The sequence below is a fragment of the Polypterus senegalus genome, chromosome 7 (assembly GCF_016835505.1).
Source record: "Polypterus senegalus isolate Bchr_013 chromosome 7, ASM1683550v1, whole genome shotgun sequence".
NCBI classification, from domain to species: Eukaryota; Metazoa; Chordata; class Cladistia; order Polypteriformes; family Polypteridae; genus Polypterus; species Polypterus senegalus.
This window is the reverse complement of record NC_053160.1, coordinates 4,838,781-4,864,178: the sequence shown is the minus strand read 5'-3', so window position 1 is coordinate 4,864,178 and position 25,398 is coordinate 4,838,781. Positions and strand designations below refer to the sequence as shown.

Genomic DNA, 25,398 nt, shown 5'->3' with positions numbered 1-25,398 from the left:
AAATAATTTTCAGACTGACCTTCTGTGACACAGCAATAACAAAAGTAAACATGTCACCAATAATTACCAGGAAGATAAACGAGTAATTAACAATTTATAACTTCGTTTTGTTATCAATCTGAAGGCATTCTTGCTCTGCACATCTCCACCTATCACTTGCACACCACACTGGGTCAGGTTTTTGTAGCGTAATTATATTAAACTAAACTAATAATCAGAACAGGGCTTATCAGTGCGTCTATACGATATTCTTGTCTCGTTGATGCTTACAAATAATTATATGGGAAAAATTATTGCTATTACTCTATATATGAATAAATCTATGCAAAATGTGTCTTAATTTTTCTCAATACGTCATTTTAATTTTCTATTTAAATAAATTAACATATTCAGATATGTTGGAGGGTGGCAAATTGAAGCACCGCCCCGCCCCGAGCGGCACAAACTCACGCTACGCCACTGTTGTTGGTTAGTAAGTGGCCTTATTTAACCAAGGTGTGCCATCCTCCAAGTGTCCCAGTGACACCCGTGTGGAGTGCTAAGGAGTGACCGGTGGCATAAGAATCACTCCAACGTACCTGAGTGGAGGGTGCGAGAGTAGAGCAGTCCAGTAGCAGTGACTTGGTCAGCTCCACTCACCCCACCATCACCATGTCTGAAGCACAGACCGAGAAAGTGGAAGTTATTAGTCGTGGGCTTTGCCAGTTTACTCCCAGAGCAGAATCTCTTCATTGTTCTGGCGTCCCAGCTGGAAGGTGAAGCAGAAATGTCAGAGCATCTACCACAAGAAGAACAAGCAGGCTTAGAAAACACCACAACGGGTCTGTTTATTTATTGTTTGCATTTTGAAAGGTTATAATTAATTAAGGCTGAGTAAAATATGATTGCCGTTTAACAATCATATTCTCATTGTGTAGGGTAATTTGCCAAATGACACTTGGCCGGATCCCACTTGTCATTAGAAGAAAACTACGATCAAAGCTTGAATAAAACGCAGCCTGTTCACATTTCAGCCCCAGAGGACTTTTGGCAAATGGCGCGGTAACGAGCAGCGTCGGAATTCATCGCATCCAATCAAATGTCTTTGGAGTGCGGAAGAGGCCACCCAGCGGCCCTGAGAATGTCACGTTACGTTACGGATTGCAACACCTTAAAAAAAAAAAAACTTTAAAAAAAAAAAAAACGCAGTGAAGGATTGTTTCTCTTGTGGACTATTTATGTACAGGAACTGCTCAGGAACCTTTGTTAGCTCGTGTTCATCTTCTGGGCTTTCATTGAGCTGCTCATTAGCAGACTTGGCAGCTTCATATTCAAATTTGTGCTTCATGTGCTGACCATATGGGACGTTTCTTTGTAATCTGAACAGGAGTCAAATGTTCTGTTGTAGATAGATAGATAGATAGGAAAGGCACTATATAACAGATAGATAGATAGATATGAAAGGCACTATATAACAGATAGATAGATAGATAGATAGATAGATATGAAAGGCGCTATATAGCATATAGATAGATAGATATGAAAGGCGCTGTATAACATATAGATAGATAGATAGTAAAGGCACTATATAATAGATAGATAGATAGTAAAGGCACTATATAACAGATACAGTAGATAGATAGATAGGAAAGGCACTATATAGATAGATAGATAGATAGATATGAAAGGCACTATATAACATATAGATAGATAGATAGGAAAGGCACTATATAGATAGATAGATAGATAGATACAGTCACATGAAAAAGTTTGTGAACCCCTCTTAGCCTGCATAATAATTTACTTTAAACAAAAAAGATCACAGTGGTATGTCTTTTATTTCCTAAGAACATCTGAGCACTGCGGTGTTTTCTGAACAAAGATTTTTAGTGACGCAGTATTTAGTTGTATGAAATTAAATCCATCCATGCATCCATTATCCAACCCAGTATATCCTAACTACAGGGTCACAGGTTCTACTGGAGCCAATTCCAGCCAACATAGGGCACAAGGCAGGAAACAAACCCCGGGCAGGGCACCAGCCCACCGCAAGGCACACACACACACCAAGCACACACTAGGGACAATTTAGGATCGCCAATGCACCTAACCTGCATGTCTGTGGACTCTGGGAGGAAACCCACGCAGACACGGGGAGAACATGTAAACTCCACGCAGGGAGGACCCGGGTCTCCTAACTGCCAGGCAGCAGCTCTACCCACTGCGCCACTGTGCCACCTGAAATTAAATCAAATGTGAAAAACTGGCTGTGCACAAATGTGGGTCCCCTTGTCATTGTGCTGATTTGAATGGCTGTCACTGCTCAGTGCTGATTACTTGGTATGATGAGCTCGTCAAGCCTTGAACTTCTTAGACAGGAGTGTCCAATCATGAGTGGTCAAAGGTATTTAAGGTGGTCAGTTACAAGTTGTGCTTCCTTCCCTTTGACTCTCCTCTGAAGAGTGACAGACAGCATGGGATCCTCAAAGCAACTCTCAAAAGATCTGAAAACAAAGATTGTTGAGTCTCCTGGTTTAGGTGAAGGCTACAAAAAGCCATCTCAGAGGTTTAAACTGTCAGTTTCAACTGTAAGGAATGTGATCAGGAAATGGAAGGCCACAGGCACAGTTGCTGTTAAACCAACTCAGGTCTGGCAGGCCAAGAAAAATACAGGAGCGGCATATGAGCAGGATTGTGAGAATGGAGACAGACAACCAGAGATCACCTCCAAAGACCTGCAAGAACATCTCGCTGCAGATGGTGTATCTGTACATCGTTCTACAATTCAGAACATCTGTATGGCAGGGTGATGAGAGAGAAGCCCTTTCTGCACTCACAACACAAACAGAGTCAGTCGCTTGTTGTATCAAATGCTCATTTAGACAAGTCAGATTCATTAAGAACAAAGTGCTTTGAACTGACGAGACACAAATGGAGTTATTTGGTCAGAACAAAAAGCTCTTTGCATGGCAGAAGAAGAACATCGCATTCCAAGAGAAACACCTGCTACCTCCTGTGAAATGTGGTGGAGGTCCCATCATGCTGTGGGGCTATGTGGCCAGTTCAGAGACTGGGGCCCATGTTAAAGTCGAGGGTCTGATGAATTCATCCCAATATCAACAGATTCTTCAGGATAATGTTCAAGTATCAGTCACAAAGTTGAAGTTACTTAAGCAGGGGTTGGATATTCCAACAAGACAATGAGCCAAAACACAGTTGGAAATCTACAAAGACATTCATGCAGAGGGAGAAGTACAATGTCCTGGAATGGCCGTCACAGTCCCCTGACTTGAATATCATCGACAATCTATGGGATGATTTGAAGCAGGCTGTCCATCAAATTGAACTGAACTGGAGAGATTTTGTATGAAGAAGGTCAGAAATACCAACATCAGAGTCCAGACACTCATCACAGGCTACAGGAGGACAGCGTCGAGAGGAGCAAAGGAGCAAAAGGAGGCTCAGCTAAGTATTGATGTCATATCTCTGTTGTGGTGCCCACATTTATGCACCTGTCTAATTTTGTTATGATGAATGTTGCATATTTTCTGTTACTCCAATAAACTTCATGTCACTGCTGAAATCCTACTGTCTCCATAAGACATGTCAGATATTAAAAGGAAGTTGATACTTTGAAAGCTCAGCCAATGAGAAATAAAAATCCAAAGAATTAAGAGGGGTTCCCAGACTTCTTCATATGACTGTAGATGTGAAAGGCACTATATGATAGATAGACAGACAGATAGGAAAAGCAGTATATGATAGATAGGTATATAAATAGATATGAAAGGCACTATATGATGGACATGAGATGGACTATATGATAGATCGATAAATAGAAGTGAAAGGCACTATATGATAGGTTGATTTACAGATAGACAGATAGATAGAAGTGATGTGTTGGTCCTCTTCCAGCTTATTGACAAAGTGCCACATGCCCCCTGAAAAGTGACAGAATGAAAGGCCATTGTCCCCTGTGTCCCTGTGTGTCTTTGAGATGTCATCGAATAAAGCAGATCGAGTGTTTCTTCTTCTACAAAGATCTTCTAAAATGGCCTGGACACCTTTGCTGGGACCCCTAGAGATGATCCTAAATAATTAGACTTGAGTGATTTTTCAAACTTGTTGATTTCTTGAATTCTCATCACATACGTCTCCAATAGTGTAGTCACTCGTTCAGTGAATTTAAAAGGAGAAAAGTCTTCACTCTGCTGTTTGGTGTCATCGTTTGTCCCACACTGAACATGGAGAGAGAAAGCAAAGAAGAGAGTCGTCTGAGGAGATCAGAAAGAAAATGATAGACCAGCAAATGAGAGACAAAAGCTAAAAGACCACCATCTCCAAGCAGCTCCTGCAACAACAGTTGCAAAAATGATGAAGAAGTTGAAGGTCCATGGGACTGTAGCTCACCTCTGTGGATGCGGCCACAAGAGGAAAATCGACCCCAGAATGGACAGAAGGATAGTGAGAATGGCAGACAAAAAGACAAGGACAACTTGCAATGAGTTACAAGCTGAACTCCAAGGTCGCCTTTTGAGTGACAGTGGGCTCAAAGGAAGAAGACCCCGGAGGACTCCACATTATAAAGCCAGAGTGGGATTTGCACAAATGCATATTGAGAAGCTGCAATGCTTCTGGCAGATTGTCCTTTGGACCGATGGGAAACAACTGGAGCTTTTTGTCAAGTTGCACCAGCTCAATGTCCATAGATGAAAGAAATGAAGCTTTCAAAGAAAAGACCATCACACCTAATGTGAAACATGGAGGAGGCTCACCTATGTTTTGGGGCTGTTTTGCTGCATCTGGCATGGGGTGCTTTGAGTCTGTGCAGGGAACGATGAAATCTCAAGACTATCAAGACATTCTGGAGTGAAATGTCCTGCCCAGTGTCGCAGGTCATGGATCTTCCAACAGGATGATGAGCCAAATCACCAAGAATGGCAAAGAGCAAAACAAGGGACTGTCGTGAAGTGGCCTTCTAGGAGCCCTGATTTGAGTCCCATCAAGCATCAGTATCCCCCATAAAGTCCCAATTGCATTGAAATATTAAAGGGGGGGGGCATGTTCAATTTCAGTTGTGTTGAAGTAATAAGTGGGTGTGGCCAGGAGGCGGAGTCTCCTGTGAGTTTCGTTTCGCTTCAGATTTCGAACTTTCATGTTCTGTGAAGTTAACGAAATGAACATTGCAGTAGTGCGTGTCGAGGGATGGAGAGAATGTCTGACATTGACTTCCAGATTGGAAAATCCCCAAATGTTCGTACCAAACCCTCTGAAGTGTCAGTTTATTACTTTTCCAGTACGGCTATACTGGGCAACACTATTTTTGCCGCCATTTTGTGTGTTTTGACTGCCATCCTTTCTTATCACCCATGGACAGGATGCTTCACCTGGTTGTTAGGTTTGTGCCCTCCGGAGTTTGTGTTTCGTTTCTTTACATAGATGGTGAGGTGACAACACATTAGAAATTAGGGACAGGGGATGATTAAAGGGGCCAGAATGGACAAGGCCATAGTGAGCAGCCTAGCTAAGACATACACGGGGGGGACTCCCCCTACGTTTTCCAAAGGTGCCCAGGGATCTTATGTGAGCACAGAGGGCTCAGGATCTTTTTTATTTTTAATTGGAAGGACTTTGACAGTTTAATGGTGTCCCCATCAGTGCACAGGGGGCATTGGGATCCACACACAGACCGCAGGGTAAGTGCCGCCCTCACCACCACTTCATCTAGCAGCATACCCAGGCTTTCCTGGTTGATCTCCCATATACAGTAAGAGTACCAGTCGGGGACAAACATACTTACCTTCAGGTGGGTCACCTGATCTGAAGTGCAGGTGGGATGGCAGTGGGCCGATTGCAGGTGAGGTTTCTTGAGCTCTTATGGGAGCCTTAGTGGGATTTAGTCAAGGAGTGCTGTTTCTCGGGATGCCACCCTATTGTCTACCTTTGACTGTTTTGCCCAGTTGTAACCATTTCTTTCCATTAAGTGCCATGCAGTCAAAAATAAAAAATACCCCCCAAAAAAAAGATCAACAGTTTACAGAGAAGGAGGCTTCAGGTACGCTGGTCTGTGTTGTTACAGCTTTGGAATTGCTGATGTCGTCCAAAAGATTTGTATTTAATGACCGGAGACCAACACGGCCCAAGTGTGGCCTGCTTAGGAGAGGTCCCCACTGTGCTGCTGTCCTCTTACTTCACGTCTGTCCTCCTTTTTCCACAGTTGCCCCTCACGTCCAGAAAGAGTCGGCAAGGTGGACGACCATCACTTCCTCAGCAGAGCCGGGGACCCACACTCTCCTCAGCACTGAGACTGGCACCACTGAGATGGTTGGCAGGGGGAGCACCGTCCTCATCGGTTAGTGCAGCCATTTTAAGTTTAGTCTTCAAATTGCTGGGCTTTCTTGTTGTTTTTCTGTGTGTCTTTTTACTCCTTCTTATTCTTCTTCTTCATAAAAAAAGTTTTTAACCAAGCATTCAGTCAAAGTGCACTTGAAGTCGTCTTTTGTTTCACATGGTTTTATTGTCTGTCTGTTATCTGGATTTGCTATGTTTTCAGCCTTTTATTCAATTACCACATAGAAACTGACAGGTCAGCTTTGTTAATTCCTAACCTCCTGTCTGCTGTCGTGTGCACGTCGTGAACTTCAGGACACTCTGGCAAGTGTTTGGTCCCCATTGGTTATCACACACTGGTGTGGCTCTGCAGTTTATTGCTAACTAGTGGAAACCCCCTGGTGCTGCTCATTTATCCACCTTAACAAACGAATGAATATCTCTGTGTCTGTTCGATCGCTGCATTGCTGCCATTCCCACATTTGTAGGAATAAAATGCATTGCAAATTGGTATTCCAACAGATGGTACATCCCAAACATCAGCATTGCTTTTACTAATCCCATACCAAATGGCATATAACGGAGACATATGCATTGCATTTGTCATTCCAACAGATGGCACATCACACACATTAATACTGCTTTTCAGAATCCCATACCAAATCTATCTTAATCAAAGGATAAGGGCCTGTGTGTGTCTGTCTGTATATCCACATATCTATCCAATTCCTTTTTGTCATTCCAACTGATGGTGCATCTCAAACATTTGTAGCAATAAAATGCATTGCAAATTGGCATTCCAACAGATGGCACATCACAAACATTAACATTACTTTTACTACTCACATACCAAATGGCATATAACAGAGACATATGCATTGCATTTCTCATTCCAACAGATGGCACATCCCAAACATTAGCACTGCTTTTATGAATCCCATACCAAATCTACCTTAATAAAAGGATAAGGGTGTGTGGGTGTGTCTATATGTCCGGTGTGTCTATCGTAGTTGCTATGTCTCTGTCATTCCAACTGATGGTGCATCACAAACATTTATATTAATAAAAGGCATTGCCTTGGTTATTCCAACATATCGTGCATTACAAACATTAGCATTGCTTTTACGAATCCCTCACCAAATCCACCTTAAAAAAAAAAAGATGTGTCTGTTTCTGTATTTCCATTCAGTTTCTATGTCTGTCATTCCAACAGATGGCACATCACAAATATTAGCACTGCTATTGTGAATCCCATACCAAATCCATCTTAATAAAAGGATAAGGGTGTGTGTGTGTCTGTATATCCATGTGTCTATCCAATTGCTGTTTTTGTCACTCTAACAAATGGCGCATCACAAACATTAATGCACCTTTTATGAATCCCATACCAAATGGCGTATAACAGAGACACAGGCATTGCATTTGATATTCCAACAGATGGCACAAACATTTGTAGTAATGCATTTTATTACTACAAATAAGTGTCTGTATGTCAGTGTATCCATCCAGTTGCTACGTGTCTCTCATTCCAACAGACGGTTTGTCACAAACATGCATAGCAAAAAATACCCTGCATTTGTCATTCCAACAGATGGCACATCACAAACATCTACATTGCTTTTACGAATTCCATACCAAATGGCATATAAAGAGACATATGGACTGCATTTATCATCCCACCAGCAAGTGCATCACAAACATTTCTAGTAATACATGTTATTACTACAGGTAAGTGTCTGCGGATCAGTGTTTCTGCACAGTTCCTATACCCCATCATTGAAACGGGTGGTGCATCACAAATATTTATAGTAATAACTCTAAGCAATCAATGTAGACCTCAGCTCTAACGTTTGGAATGTATTTTGTAATGCATGTAGTAAAAAATGCAGTGCATTTGTCATTCCAACAGATGGCAAATCACAAACATTTGTAGTGATAAAGTGCATTATTAAAAATGTTTGTGAAGTGCCATCTGTTGGAATGAGAGATGCAATGCCTTTTATTACTAAAAATATTTGTGATGCTCCATTTTTTTAGAATGACTGAGACATAGCAAGCGGACGAACACACAGACAGATATAGAGCCATTTATCCGTTTATTAAGGGGGACTAGCTGTCCCACTCGTCTAAGATGTGTTAAAATCTAAGTAATCAATGTAGACTTCAGCGTTAAAGTTTGCAGTGCACCATCAATTAGAATGTATTTTGTAATGCATGTAAGAACAGATGGCACATCACAAACAAATGTTTGTACCAATGTGATGCACCATCAGTTTGAATGACAGCAGCACAGCAACTGGATAGACACGCGGACATACAGACACGAACACACACACCTTTCTAAGGTCCATTTGGTGTGGGATTCATAAATGCAGTCCTAATGTTTGGAATGCTCCATCTGCTGGAATGACAAATGCAATGTACTGTGTATGTCTCTGTTAAATGCCATTTGGTATGGGATTCATTAGAGCAGCATTAATGTTAGGGATGTGCCATCTGTTGGAATAACAAATGTAATACAGATGTTTTTGTTATATGCCATATTGTATGAGATTTATAAAAGCAGTGTGAATATTTGTGATGTGCCATCTGTTCAAATGACAAAAGCAATGCATTTTATTACTACAAATATTTATGATGTGCCATCTTTTGGAATGATAGAAATATAGCACAAGGACAGACACAAATAAACTTGCCCTTTTTATTAAGATGGATGAGATGTGCTGCCCATCTATAGTGGGTTGGCATCTAACTAGTCAACATAGACCTACGCAATAATGCTTGCAGTGCACTATTCAAAGCATATGTCTCTGTTATATGCCATTTGGTATGGGATTCATCAAAGCAGCGCTAATGTTTGTGATGCGCCGTCTGTTGAAATGACAAATACAATGACTTTGTCTCTGTTATGTGTCATTTGTTATTGAATTCATAAAAGCAGTGTTAATGTTTGTGATGCACCACCTGTTGGAATGGAAAATGCCTCTGATATATGCCATTAGGTTTGGGATTTGTTAAAGCAGTGTTAACATTTGTGATGTGTCATCTGTGGAATGAGAAATGCAGGGAATATGTCTCTGTTATATGCCATTTGGTAATGGATTTGTAAAAGCAGACTTAATATTTGTGATGTGCAATCTGTTGGAATGGAAAATGTATTGCACTTCACTGGTACAACTGATTGTGATGCTCCTTCTGATGGAACGACAGCAAGTGGACGGGCACACAGACACACCACCACCTGTGTGTTTATTCCATGGAAATTTTCATCAAGCTGTTTTGGAGTAATGCCTTGATTTTTGTGGCATGTTGGTCTTCCTATTAGTTAGTTAGTTATTATCCAACCCGCTATATCCTAACACAGGGTCACGGGGGGGTCTGCTGGAGCCAATCCCAGCCAACACAGGGCGCAAGGCAGGAACAAATCCCTGGGCAGGGCGCCAGCCCACTGCAGGGCACACACACACACCAAGCACACACACTAGGGACAATTTAGGATCACCAATGCACCTGACCTGCATGTCTTTGGACTGTGGGAGGAAACCCACGCAGACACGGGAAGAACATGCAAACTCCACGCAGGGGGGACCCGGGAAGTGAAATGCTTCCCATTAGCATTTCTCAATTAAATTCTTAAAACTCCATAAAGTTCAAATTCTTTAAACTGCATGAACAATAACGTAAATGCAACATTTTGTGAAGGCCGAGTCAGTCAGTTTTGAGTGATGTGAAGTTTTTTGTGTTGATCGCCCAGCACGCCACACGCCGCAGTGCCCATTCAATCACCGACGCGGACCGTAGCCTTGACTGTATGTAGCGGCAGACCATTTTAGCGTCATAATGCAGTTTTGGTTTTACACCCCATTTCAACCCCCCATTACAGTCCTGTTCCTACTTTCTTACTTTCTCGCTCTCTTGGCAGAGTATCACATTGGATAAAATAAGGACACCTCCAGAAAGAGGAGATCCTGTGGCCAAGGCAGTGGACTTTGAACAATGTGGTGGGCACTTTGTTGTGTGTCTCTGAATGTCTCTGCCTGCTACTCCAACTTCACGTGAATTATAACAATGGATTTGTACACAACTTTCGTGATGGGTATAGAAGGATGCCAGACATCCTGGCACTTCTGTGTCTGTGCGAGTCACTTACTTGTGTCACCGACGCACTCCAGCTGTCCCGCATGGGCTGGCTTGATCTCTGCCTGTCTTGAAAATTCTTTGGGTACAGAAACAAATCATTTACTGTTCCTGAAATTTTCCCAAATGTAACTCATCTTCTTCTCCTTCTTCCTTTTCTTCCTCTTGCCTTTTTTTTTTTTATCTTTGCCGTAGGTTGTTTCATCCAAGGCCAACCCACGCCACGTATCTCCTGGCTCCAAAATGGTAAATCTCTGAGTCTGCTGTCAGATCTTACATATCAACTTCTGGAAGGAGATCAAGTTCTCCAGCTCTCCAATGTAAGCAGCCGGACGAATGGAGAAGTCAGCTGTCTGGCGGAAAACGAAGCGGGGACGCTTCTGCAAAGGGTGCTTCTAGTAATTCACGGCAAGTCCATTTACAGTTTTTTTTTTTTATGTATACCTCATCAGAAGTAAACACTCCTTTTTAATCGCTCTGGTCAAATATCCTCAGTTTGTAACACCACCTGCGTTTATAGCGCCTTCAGAAGGTCTTCAGATGCTTTGGACTCTTTGTGCACACACTGCCATCTAGCAGCCTGAGGGATGTACTGCCCTCTCCCCTGGTCTTCCAGTTCACAAGTACAGTTGTGTTCAGAATGAAAGCAGTGGGTTTAAAAAAGTGCATAAAGCTCCATACACACAAACGCGTTAGGCACACTGCACGTTCTACTCCAAATCAAAACGTAAAGAAAAAATGATCAAATCTGTGTTAGTCCATTACAGAAAGTGAAGAACAGGGGATATTAAGCTGTTCAAAATAATGGCAGTGTGGAGCTCAATTAGTGAGGTCATTCATTCAGTGCCAAGCAACTGCCCTTATAAATACTTGGGATCAACAGTACTGAGTAACAGGGAGTGTGGAAGAGAGGTGAAGAAAAGAGTGCAGGCAGGGGGGCGTGGGTGGAGAAGAGTGGCAGGAGTGACTTGTGACAAGAGTGACAGGGAAGGTCTACAGGACGGTAGTGAGACCAGCTGTGTTATATGGGCTGGAGACGGTGGCACAGGAGACAGAGCTGGAGTTGGCAGAGTTAAAGGTGCTAAGATTTGCATTGGGTATGATGAGGATGGACAGGATTAGAAATGAGGACATTAGAGGGTCAGCTGAGGTTGGGAGACAAAGTCAGAGAGGCGACATGGCGTTGGTTTGGAGAGATGCTGGGTATATTGGGAAATGGGTGCAAAGGAGAGAGCTGCCAGGCAAGAGGAAGGCCTAAGAGAAGGTTTATGGATGTGCTGGGAGAGGACATGCAGGTGATGGGGGTGACAGAGCAAGAGGACGAGGACAGAAAGATATGGAAGAAGATGATCTGCTGTGGCGACTCCACTGAGAGAAGAAGAAAAGGAACCATTGTCTTGCGGTTTACTCCTCAAATTTCCATCTCCATATCTAAGTATATGAGAAAGTCGAGGGGAGACCACTCCCTATTTCCCACCCCCGGGTGTTCTTCTGTATTTTATTTGTCCAATAGAGGCTTCGGTCTGAGGGTTTTAACCGCGGAGAACACAGGGTAGGTCTACAGGACGGTAGTGAGACCAGCTGTGTTATATGGGCTGGAGACGGTGGCACAGGGGACAGAACCGGTAGTTGGCAGAGTTAAAGGTGCTAACAGGACAGGATTAGAAATGAGGACATTAGAAGGTCAGCTAAGGTTGAGAGACAAAGTCAGAGAGGTGACATGGCATTGGTTTGGAGAGATGCTGGGTATATTGGGAAAAGGGTGCAAAGGATAGAGCTGCCAGGCAAGAGGAAAAGAGGAAGGCCTAAGAGAAGATTTATGGATGTGCTGAGAGAGGAAATGCAGGTGATGGGGGTGACAGAGCAAGATGACGAGGACAGGAAGATATGCAAGAAGATGATCTGCTGTGGTGACTCCACTGAGAGAAGAAGAAGAGGAACCATTCTCTTGCGGTTTACTCCTCAAATTTCCATCTCCATATCTAAGTATATGAGAAAGTCGAGGGGAGACCACTCCCTATTTCCAACCCCCGGTGTTCTTCTGTATTTTATTTGTCCAATAGAGGCTTCGGTCTGAGGGTTTTAACCGCGGAGAACACAGGGAAGGTCTACAGGACGGTAGTGAGACCAGCTGTGTTATATGGGCTGGAGACGGTGGCACAGGAGACAGACCTGGAGGTGGCAGAGTTAAAGATGCTGATTGAGTGTGACGAGGATGGACAAGATTAGAAATGAGGACATTAGAGGGTCTGCTCAGGTTGGGAGACAAAGTCAGAGAGGCGAGATTGCGTTGGTTTGGACATGAACAGAGGAGAGATGAGGGGTAAAATGAGAGAAGGGTGCTAAGGATAGAGGAGAAGAGGATGGTCTAAGAGGGGGTGGTGAGAGAGGACATGCAGGTGATGGGTGTGACAGAACAAGATGACGAGGACAGAAAGATATGGAAGAAGGTGATCTGCTGTGGCAACCCCTAATGGGAGCAGCAGAAAGAAGATTTAGTTAGATAGATAGATAGATAGATAGATAGATAGATAGATAGATAGATAGATAGATGTTCTCACTATAAGATCCCTGCAGGATATCCCAGTCTGTAGTTCCAGTCTCTCAGAGCCTGCTCTGCTCAGGGGTCCACTTCCTGAATGAGCGTGTGGTTGTAGGTAGCGTCTTCACTCTTGGTTTGTAGTGAGGCTGAAGCAGAACCAGGTTATGATCTGCGGGGTGGCGCTGTGTGTGTCTTTAACGTTTGCATACAGTAGGTCAATAGTCCTATTTCCCCGGATGTTGCAATCCACATTTAAGGAAGGAAGGCAGCAAATGTTGAACATGACTGTTAGAATGCATTTCTCTCTCTGAAAATCGGAGTAAAATGGGTCATTCCAGCCATTGTTCAGACGAACAGGGTCCTTTGTTTAAAAAGTTGATTGGAGAGGGGGAAACATACATGTGCATCTCAATAAATTAGAATATCATCAAAAAGTTAATTTATTTCAGTAATTAAATTCCAAAAGTGAAACTCATATATAGATTGATTACACACAGCGTGATATATTTCACGTGTTTATTTCTCTTCATTTCGCTGATTATGGCCTACTGGTAATGAAAACTCAAAATTCAGTATCTCAGAAAATTAGAATATTGTGAAAAAGTTCAAAATTGGAGACTTGTGGTGTCCCACTCAGCTAATGAACCCAAAGCGCTTGCCACCCAGGTCAGCGCATTTACTGCCAGTGTCCTAAACAAAAAAAAGCAAAAATGATCAGCAACTCTCAAGGAGGTCAGGGTCATACAAAAGTGGGATCTTCAGACTGAGACCCCACCTTCTGGGAGCCCTCGAGTTTATGTTGTCCCAAAGAGAATAGGTGCGGTTCAGTTGAGTGGGGGGTGTCATGGCTGAGGTGCCCTCATTGGTTGGCTTTCGGAGCTATGGAGGAGAAAAGAGATGGTGGTGTTAGTGTTGGCATCCCCTCTTGTTATTGCATACCTTGTCTGAGTTCTTCCCTGTGAACCCTGAATACAACGAGGACTGATTGAGGTCATTTATATGAGGTAGAATGCCTAGAGGGGACTGGATGGGTGGTCTCGTGGCCTCAGAACCCCTGCAGATTTTTTTTTTTCTCCAGCCATCTGTCCTCCCTGGCCATCGGACCTTACTTTTATTCTATTTTCATTAGGCCATCCATCCATCCATCCATTATCCAACCCGCTATATCCTAACAAAGGGTCACGGGAGGTCTGCTGGAGACAATCCCAGCCAGGGCTCAAGGTAGGAACAAATCCTGGTCAGGGCTCCACACACACAGGACAATTTAGGATCACCAATGTACCTCACCTGAATGTCTTTGGACTGTGGGAGGAAACTCACGCAGACACGGGGAGAACATGCAAACTCCACGCAGGGAGGACGCGGGAAGTGAACTCGGGTCTCCTCACTGCTAGGGAACAGCGCCACCGTGCCGCCCCATGTTCATTAGTGTTCCCTAATTTTATTTTATTTACTTTGTCTTTTTTTCTCTTTCTTCATCCTGTAAAGCACTTTGAGCTCCATCATTTGTATGAAAACATGTTATAGAAATAAATGGTGTTGTTGAGCCTAGAAGTGGATCCTCAGGTGCCACGTATAACAATATATTTACAGGACATTTATGTAACGTGACTCACAACGTGTATGATACCTTTGGTTCCATTTCTTTTGCTTTTCCAGTTGAAGCACTGGCAGGTCACATGACTTGCTCAGGGTCACACAGTGTTAGTAGCAGGATTTGAATCCACAACCTCAGGGCTTGAAGTCCAAAGCCTTAACCACTTATATATATATATATATATATATATATATATATATATATATATATATATATATATTGTAAGAAAGATGCTATATAGCGCCCGACCCGACACAGATTAGACACAGGAGGCATGTGTAAAATCCCGCTGCTCTGGGAGCGTTCCTGGATTTCTTTTTCCCCATGGCTGGTGCAGTGTATGCTCAGGAGTGTTGCGATCTTCCATGGTCTGTCTCAGGAGTGCGCTTCTGCGCAGCTGTGCTGGTCCGTGCCTTGTGCTGCTGTGCCGGGTCCTTACGCAAAATTTTTTAAACAGGTCCCGATCCAAATGGACAAACCAGAATCCTGCCGACTATGCCAGTGTAAGAAAGACGCAATATAGCGCCCGACCTGACACAGATTAGACACAGGAGGCACGTGTAAAATTAAATACATTTTTATTTTTCTTCAGCTGTGAGACACGTCTTCCCCGTGTCTCACTAGCCCAACACAGTCCCAAGCACACAATAAACACTTTTTTCTCCTCTTCTTCTCACTCCACCACTCCTCACCAAGCTTCGTCTTCCTTCCCACCGACTCTTGTCACTAAGTGGTGGTCGCTGGCTCCCTTTATAGTTCACCCATTAGTGCTCCATGTGCTTGATCCCTGATTTCCGGCTGCACTTCCAGGTATGACGAATTGGTTGCCCACACGGGCTCAGGAGATCTATCTGCGATAGAGTGAAGCCTGCGAAAGTCGAAGCGCGATATAGCGAGGGATTACTGTATATATATATATATATATACAGTGATCCCTCATTACAGTATATATTTATATATATATATATACAGTGATCCCTCTCTATATCGCGCTTCAACTTTCGCGGCTTCACTCCATCGCAGATTTTAAATGTAAGTATATCTAAATATATATCACAGATTTTTCGCTGGTTCGCGGATTTCTGCGGACAATGGGTCTTTTAATTTAAAGTACATTCGTCAGTTTGTTTGCCCAGTTGATTTCATACAAGGGACGCTATTGGCGGATGGCTGAGAAGCTACCCAATCAGAGCATGTATTACGTATTAAATAAAACTCCTCAATGATATACGATGTGCTTCCCGAGCGGTGCTTGATTGTTTGCTTTTCTCTGTCTCTCTCCTTCTCTCTGACGTTCTCTGCGCCTGACGAAGGGGCTGTTTGCACAGGGGCTGTTTGCTTAGAAGATACGGACGCTACTCTAAAAAATGCTGAAAGACTACCTTCACGTTGCTCCCTTCTTTGCGGCAGCTTTATCGCGGTGCGCATACTTAAAAGCCCAACAGCACGTATTGATTTTTTGATTGTTTGCTTTTCTCTCTCTCTCTCTATCTGACATTCTCTGCTCCTGACGGCGCTCTTTTGAAGAGAAAATATGTTTGCATTCTTTTCATTGTGAGAAAGGACTGCCATCTCTGTCTTGTCATGGAGCACAGTTTAAACTTTTGACTAAAGGGTGTTATTTCATGTCTAGAGGGCTCTAATAATGTTAAAAAACTTATTTAGAAGGTCGTAAACAGGTTTTCTATGCTCTAACTGCGAAAATATTCGATTTATAAATAAAGAATCCTACTTCTTGGAAATTCATTTATCCGTCTGGAGCAGATCAACCGCTATAAACGAGGGTTTACTGTATAAATATTGCGGAGAATATTTATAAACAGTGTGGGAGAGTTTCTAAGAGCTTAAAATATATAAAACTAACCAAACATACCATATATGGTTTCTACTTCGCGGATTTTCATCTATCGCGGGGGGTTCTGGAATGCAACCCCCGCGATCGAGGAGGGATTACGGCATACATATAGATATATATATATATAAACATATACAGTATATTTATATACACACATATATATATATATATATATATATATATATACATATATACACACATATACACATATACTGTATATATATACACACATATATATACACATACATACAGTATATACAGTATATATATTAATATTACATAGTTTACTGTCAAATAATGCAGAGTACGTGACACATACATACAGGGGGTCCTCGGGTTACAACGTCTCGACATATGATGTTTCGAGTTTTACAACGCTCACTCCCATTAAAACTTAAATAAAATTCAGACGTGAGTGTTTCGGCTTACGTCATTAGCGTCGTACTTACAGACTACGTTGGTGGACTACTTCGGTTGCGCACAGCGGAAGAATACAGAGTAACGCAGCATATGAGTGAGGGAGTTGGCAAACTCGTTTGGTTTGCACGCAGAGGAAGTGCTCCGTTTGTGTTGCTTTGTTTGCCGTATTTTTTGGCCCTTATCATGGCTCCTAAACGAAAGTCAGAGTCTTCAGATGGCAGTGCTTCGAAGAAATGGAAAGCCATCACGATGGAAATGAAATTAGACATTGTCAAGAGATCAAAAGAAATAAAGGTAAGGAATTTTTTTACACTCATTTTTTTTGTGTTACTACAGTACAATACATTTATGTCCTTTTTTGTGGCTTAGTTGTGTATTTATATTCAAGATTATGATTTTGCAAATGTGTTAGGGTAGGTAAGTGACTTAGGCTAGGGTGTGCTTCGACTTACACCAAAATTTGGGTTATGTCAACGTTGTAGGAACGGACCAGCCATAACCCGATGACCCCCTGTATATATAATACGCTTTTGTGTTGCATCTTAAGCTGACACAACAATTGTGTTGTGATGGTGTGTCGTACTGAACAATAGTTGATCATTTGCTCGATATGTTTTTAACGATGTCACAATTAAGCCGTGCCAGACTCAGATGTCCCATTTGCATATGTGTCGTACCTCAATGTAGTTTGCACGTTGGATTGCATTTCATTTTGGCTCGAAAACAAATCTCCCATATTTGCCAAACTGTAAATTTTTTTTCCCTTCAATGCATACAGGATCAGCGCAAAAACCTTTTGACGTAGTCGCACCGCTGCTGGTGTTTTAGTGACATTTAAAGCTTCATTTGTCACCCCCCACGTGCTAATGGGCATTTAATACAAACCTTGCAACGCCGTGAGCTTTGATGAATCTGCCAGACATCTAAAAACCTGCAGCCACTGGGGTTTTCCAGGATCAGATCTCAGAACCCTGCTGGCATTACAGGGGCTGCCCCCCGAGCAATGTGGGACCACTGCCCAGCATGGTCAGTTCTCTCAAACCCATACTGGGACAATTTAGAGTCTCTGGTACACAAAAGATACCAAAAGAACCCAGAAAATCGATCTGGAAGCTCCACAGACAGTAAGATTTGAACCAAAGTGCAGAGAGCTGTGAGGAGACAACGCTTAACCACTGTGCCACCCTGCAGTTTAGACAATACAATACAATGTATTTTTGTGTAGCCCAAAATCACCCAAGGAGTGCCGCAGTGGGCTACCTACCTACCTTTTGACAGCCCCCCAGTCTTGACTCTCTAAGAAGACAAGAAAACCCCTGTAGGGAATATTAATGGAAGAAACCTCCGGAAAGGCAGTTCAAAGAGAGACCCCTTTCCAGGTAGGTTGGGTGTGCAATGCGTGTCAAAAAGAAGGGTCGGCAATACAATACACAGAACAGATCACAAGTCATCCTCAGTACAGTATAAAAATAAAAAATGTACAAGTACGGAGCAGAATTACACAGTCGATGATATCCCATAATATGATTTGGATTTGTTCAGAGTCCTGGAGACCACGGCCATCAAGCTGCCTCCCCCTATTGGCCATTCCACAGCTGAGTCAGTACTTGGCCAGCCAATGAAAGGACCCCTCTACCCCACGATTTCTGCTATCCTCCATCAGAGAGGACTTTACCTTACTTGTCCAGCAATCGGAGGGTCGCAGGTTCGATCCTGGCTCCCGGCATGAGAATGCAGCTGTTGTGTCCTTGGGCAAGACACTTAACCTACCTTGCCTGCTGGTGGTGGTCGGAAGGATTGGTGGCGCCAGTGTTCGGCAGCCTCGCCTCTGTCAGTGTGCCCCAGGGCAGCTGTGGCTACAAAGTAGCTTATCATAACCAGCATGTGAATGTGTGTGTGAATGACTGTTGTGTTGTGAAGCGCCTAGGGGGGTTCTTGAACTCTAGTAGGCGCTATATCAAATACAGGCCATTTACCATTTAGGCAGGCAAAAGAACTTGGCAGGTGGGCAGTGCCACCAAGTGCCACATTTGAGTGCTGAGAAAGGAAACAGAATAGGTGAGGGTTACTGACAAATTCTAAGGATCATGTCACTTATGTTTTAGTGCTACTGACCAACAGTAGAGATGCAGTCTGCACAGTTAATCAGCAGCTCTAGTCAGGGTGTGCTAAATGTGGGCATCTCGTTTAGTAGCAGGCAGACCAGTTTGGCTGTCACTAAACTCTCCCACTGCCAGTTGTCACCGAACCTGTAGTATGATTTGGATAAAATAAAACTAAAATGTACCAAAGTTTTTAAGATTTGTACTTATGGAGGAATTGTAATATGGCTGGGAACAAACTGGCAGGCAGGCAAATTTTAAGCTGGGGTGCCAGCTGGGTCACGCCGTTTAATCTCAACTGAAATATACAGCTGTGCAGTGGCAAACATAAATGGGCTGTCATTCGCCCAGTTTCTTCTTTGGCTCATTTGGCTCCTCTTCTTCAGTCTTGGCTTCCTGGTGGCCCGCTTTTTATAGGGTTGGCACCACAGGGGGCGGAGTCTGCCTGTGTGAGTGGGGTGGAGTTACGCATATTCCTTCAATGGTCAGTTAGCATCAGCGCCCCCTCTCTTCCCAATGTGGAACTGCTTACCTCACCAGGGCCAGTAAGGTGGTCCCCAGACACACATGCATGAAAAATAAAAATAATATTGATAACACATTATATTTATATAGCGCCTCTTGTCTCTGGCTATTTTCTTTTAATTATTATTTTTAACCCAGTGCCTAATTTGATTATATCTGTGCTTAGCGTATCCATTATGATTTTATTTGACAAAAACAAGAATCTGAAAAGGCTCGCCATGCCGAAGTCTCCACTGAGAAGCCTGACAATGCGAGACTCACATCTGCTAGTAGATGAATAGATGACGTCTCTTTGGAGAAACAAGCCAATGTCTCTAAACACTGTGATGTTCTGCCTTTGTTTAGGTCACCAGTGGTCAGTTGATGACACCCCGCCATGCTCCGCCACCTGTGGCAATAAAGGCATTCGGTCTGCCAGGCTCAGATGCCTCTTTAATGGCACCGAAGTCGACAGAGTGATGTGCCGCCATGAGCCCCGACCATCTGTGGAGCCACTTGCCTGCAACGTGAGGGACTGTCCTCCCAGGTACTCTTAACAGTTGTCTTTTTTCAGTGTGAAGATCTCTACCATTGCATATTTATAAACTGGCCTATTCGCGCCTAAGCATTTTTCTAGCATTTTTGTGCCAGACCAGAACACTCCTGATCTGTTGTTAAAGTGACTTGGCCTCGTTTTCAATCACACAATTCACACCTAAGCGTGTTAGCAGCAAACGGTTGAGAAAATTCTCACGTGCTGCAGTTTTTGGGCGTCTTCGGTCAGATGCTTAGTTGATTGAAATTTAATGGTTGTTGAATTAGGTAGGCTATGGGCGACATGGGCAGCCGAAAAGGGTGGCATGAGGTACCCGCACTAAATAATTTGAAATGGTGAGCTGGTAAATCCATTACCTGTGCTGTATATGAAAGGTAAAGGGTGCAGGCTCCATAAAGTCCCCGTTATGTGAACAAAGACGAGCCAGTTATGTCACTAAAAGGGCGCACATGCTGTGGACACAGAGGGGGGAACAAAGTCGTCGAAGTACAGTACGGTGGGGCCTCGTATTTCAAACTTAATTCATTTCAGGAGGCCATTTGACCTCTGAATTGCTTGAAGTCTGAATCAATTTTCCCCATTAGAAATAATGGAAAGTGAATTAATCCGTTCCCAGATCTGAAACAGTTCCCATTTTGATAAACTTAAACAGCTTCCTCTTCTTCTTTCGGCTACTCCCGTTAGGGGTTGCCACAGCGGATCATCTTCATCCATATCCTCCTGTCCTCGTCATCTTGCTCTGCCACACCATCACCTCCATGTCCCCACTCACCACATCCATAAACCTTCTCTTAGGCCTTCCTCTTCTCCTCTTACCTGTCAGCTCTATCCTTAGCACCCTTCTCTCATTATACCCCTCATCTCTCCTCCATACATGTCCAAACCAACGCCATCTCGCCTCTCTGACTTTGTCTCCCAACCGTCCCACCTGAGCTGACCCTCTAATGTCCTCATTTCTAATCCTGTCCATCCTCGTCACACTCAATGCAAATCTTAACATCTTTAACTCTGTCACCTCCAGCTCTTTCTCCTGTGCCACCATCTCCAGCCCATATAACACAGCTGGTCTCACTGCCGTCCTGTAGACCTTCCCTGTCACTCTTGCTGATACTTGTCTGTCACAAATCACTCCTGACACTCTTCTCCACACACTCCACCCTGCCTGCACTCTCTTCTTCACTTCTCTTCCACACTCCCCATTACTCTGTACTGTTGATCCCAAGTGTTTAAACTCCTCCACCTTCACCAACTCCACTCCCTCATCCTCACCACTCCACTGACCTCCCTCTCATTCACACACATGTATTCTGTCTTGGTGGTCCTACTGACCTTCATTCCTCTCCTCTCCTCTCATATCTCCACCTCTCCAGGGTCTCCTCCACCTGCTCCCTCCTCTCACTAAAGATCGCAATGTCATCAGCAAACATCACAGTCCACGAGGACTCCTGTCTAATCTCGTCTGTCAGCCTGTCCATCACCATTGACAATAAGAAAGGACTCAGAGCCAATCCCTGATGTAATCCCACCTCCATCACTCCTACCGCAGACCTCACTATGGTCACTCTTACGTACTTCTCTGCCACTGCCGACTTCCTTATACAATACCACAACTCCTCTCAGTCACCCTATCATTTGCTTTCTTCAGGTCCACAAAGATGCAATGCAACTCCTTCTGTTCTTCTCTCTACTTCTCCATCAACATCATCAGAGCAAACATCACATCTGTGGTGCTCTTTCTTGGCATGAAACCATCCTGCTGCTCACTGATCATCACCTCACTTCTTAACTGCTCTTTCCCATAACTTCATGCTGTGGCTCATCAATTTTATCCCCCTGTAGTTACTGCAGTCCTGCACATCCCCCCTTATTTTTAAATTTCGGCCCACCAGTCCACTTCTTCTACACTCCTCAGCCATCCTCTCACTTTCCAAGATCCCATTAAACAATCTGGTTAAAAACTCCACTGCCGTCTCTCCTAAACACCTCCATGCTTCCACATAATTTAAGGTGAAAATAACACAATTAAATGCCCTAAATAATAAATTAAAACATGAAAAAATAAAGTACTGTATAAGGAAATGAAAACTGCATTTGCTGTACCTTAGCGAGGAGTGTGCATGTCCCATGTGGCTGGTTTACTGTTTGGTTGGGGGTCACCTTCCATAAACGTGCTTTGCAGGTAAGTTCGTTTTTCACCTCAATCGTCGATATTACAACCTTCCTCTCAGGCTTCATTGCCTCCACACTCTTCTTGGATGCCATTATTAATAGATAAGGGTTATATCTTGTGACAGATAGGGGGCGCTATCGCTTCCTTGAACCCCTGTCCAAGACTCCAGACACCAGGAAAAAGTCCATTAGTTGACTTTATTTAAATGCCACAGTGCACAAAGCACCCTCTCCTCCACTATACTCATATAACACAATTCAATAATCACTAATAAACACAATCCTCCACTCCCAGACGCGTTGCCCTCCTACCACCCAGTTCAGCTTGCTGTCTGGGAGCTCCCACAGTCCTTTTATATTCCCTGACCCGGAAGTGTTCCCAATACCCAGTCCATGTGATTCTTTATCACTTCCGCGTCAGGTACAATCCTTTTCTTCACCCCGGAAGTACGTCACTTCTGTCGTCGCTCTGCCTATGCCACACTTCCGGGTTTAAGGGCACATATTAATGTTTGTTTCCTGCCTTGCGCCCTGTGTTGGCTGGGATTGGCTCCAGCAGACCCCCCTGACCCTGTAGTTAGGATATAGTGGGTTGGATAATGAAAGGATGGATGGATGTTAACATAATTTTTATTAAATTCACACACAAGTTTATACAGTCCACTCACACCGGCAACAGCGTTTGACATAACCGGCCCCGCACACCCTTAAGGCCGCCTCTGAGCACAGGCATGTCACTCGATCAGCTTGGGGAGGCAAAATTATCGTAGTGTGGAGCCAGGGGGGCCCAAGGTGCTCAGCCATAATTGTCAGGGGCCCAAGATTTTCTGGCGGTGGGACTGCCTGAAGGGTACAGCCAAGACAACGCTAGAGTGGCTTCAGGACAGGTTCCCCCCGCGTGTCCCTGAGTCACCGTCCACTGCCTTTTCGTTGAGATCGGTGCTAATTGCCAGCTCAGTCGCTTTGGACTCTCCACAACTCCTGGGATCCATCTGCGCCGTCTCTAACAGGACCCCCGCGTCTCATTAGCCGGATGGGACGGACAGAAAACAAAACTCTGTGTGGCTGTCTGTTTTAAGAAGGTCGGGCCTCTCCAGGTCATGTGACCTGTAGCATTTGATGTGTGTCCCTGTCAGGAGGTGTCCGTAATGCCCACAACGTCAGTCACAAAACGCCCTTTGAGTCCAATAATCCTCCGACAACTCTAATCTTAACCGTAGCGCAACGGGGCCTTAATGTCAATCACAGTGTAATGCGATGGGTTCATCGTGACTGACGTTGAGGGCGTATCGTGATGTTGGGCCATTACTGACTGACTTCACCCTGTAGTTAGGATATAGCAGGTTGGATAATGGATGGATGGATGGATAGTAATTATAATAATAATTCTTTACATTTATATAATGCATGGCATGGTGGCATAGTGGTAGTGCTGCTGCCTCACAGTAAGGGGACCCGGGTTCACTTCCCGGGTCCTCCCTATGTGGCGTTTGCATGTTCTCCCCGTGTCTGCGGGGTTTCCTCCCACAGTCCAAAGACATGCAGGTGAGGTGCATTGGCGATTCTAAATTGTCCCTACTGTGTGCTTAGGGTGTGTGTGTGCCCTGCGGTGGGCTGGTGCCCTGCCCGGGGTTTGTTTCCTGCCTTGCGCCCTGTGTTGGCTGGTTTTGGCTCCAGCAGACCCCCGTGACCCTGTAGTTAGGATATAGCGGGTTGGATAATGGATGTATAATCTCTAACCTGCTCTGCATGTGTATCACGCTAACGTTTCTGAACGACGTTATACTTTGTCTTCTACTCTTTGTCCTTTATTTCCGCCCCTGCTTGGACCTGTTAGGTTTTCAATTCCACTTGGTCTGGGCTGATTATAACTTTCCTTGTTTTCCAAATTTACGCTTAGATTATTATTGTTGTTTTTTGAATTCTTTTCTCTCCAACACTTTTGGATCTTTTTTCGATGCGCTGCTCTTTCTTTTTTGCTTAGTCATTGACATTTCATCTAGAATGTATAAAATTATTGTCCAGGAAAGGACTACATTGAAGGAAACAAATAGATTGTGTGTCTAAAAATACTGTCCACAAAAGTTTCTTTAAAGAATGAAACTGAGGACTTTTCATAAATGACTTTAAATGAGGAAAACATAAAAATTTATAAGAGCTGAGAGGGCAGGAACTGTGTCTGACAAAAGCATTCACACCAACGAGAGGTGAGAGGACTGCGGGCGTGGGCCGTGAACCGGAAATGGTGGACAGGAGGGCGGGACTTGAAAAAATCTCTTGGCAAAAAGTCTCGTCTCAAGATTTCCTTTTATAATAGAGAGAAATATTTAAGCAAAAGAAGATGAGGAGGAGACCTGACTGAAGTGTTTAAAATGATGAAGGGAAAGAGTCCAGTGGGTCGAGACGCTGACTTTAAAATGAGTTCATCAAGATTACGGGGACACAGATGGAAACTTGTGAAGGGGAAATTTCACACAAATATTAGAAAGTTTTTCTTTACACAGAGAACGATAGACACTTGGAATAAGCGACCAGGTAGTGTGGTGGACAGTAAGACTTTAGGGACTATCGACTTGATGTTTTCTTGGAGGAAATAAGTGGACAGGACTGGCGAGCTTGGTTAGGCTGAATGGCCTGTTCTCGTCTCGATTGTTCTAAATGCTAACATTATTCAAAGTTATTGTCTGTTTTTACATGCATTGTTATCACTCTTTAATTTAATATTGTTATTATCAGTATGCTGCTGCTGGATTATGGGAATTTCCCCTTGGGATTAATAAAGTATCTATCTATCTATCTATCATAAAGCCCCTTTCATATATATGTTATATAGTGCCTTTCATATCTATCTATCTATCATAAAGCCCCTTTCATATATATGTTATATAGTGCCTTTCACATCTATCTATCTATCTATTATATAGTGCCTTTCACATCTATCTATCTATCTATTATATAGTGCCATTCACAGTATCTATCTATCTATCTATCTATCTACAGTGGTGTGCAAAACTATTTGCCCCCTTCCTGCTTTCTTATTCTTTTGCATGTTTGTCACACAAAATGTTTCTGATCATCAAACACATTTAACCATTAGTCAAACACAAAATGCAGTTTCTAAATGATGTTTTTTTATTATTTAGGGAGAAAAAAATCCAAACCTATATGGCCCTGTGTGAAAAAGTAATTGCCCCCTTGTTCAAAAAT

At 43.5% G+C, this 25,398-nt stretch overlaps 1 protein-coding gene across 4 annotated transcripts in view; it reads left to right on the top strand.

Annotated features, from left to right (window-relative positions):
- LOC120532289 (ADAMTS-like protein 1) overlaps positions 1 to 25,398 on the top strand; it is a 447,743-nt gene that overhangs the window by 396,561 nt on the left and 25,784 nt on the right. For all 4 annotated transcript variants that reach the window (XM_039758167.1, XM_039758166.1, XM_039758168.1 and 1 more), the window contains 3 exons: positions 6,197 to 6,331; positions 10,642 to 10,854; positions 19,833 to 20,013. In XM_039758167.1, coding sequence (XP_039614101.1) covers positions 6,197 to 6,331; positions 10,642 to 10,854; positions 19,833 to 20,013 — 529 coding nt within the window. The remainder of the gene's footprint in view (positions 1 to 6,196; positions 6,332 to 10,641; positions 10,855 to 19,832; positions 20,014 to 25,398) is intronic.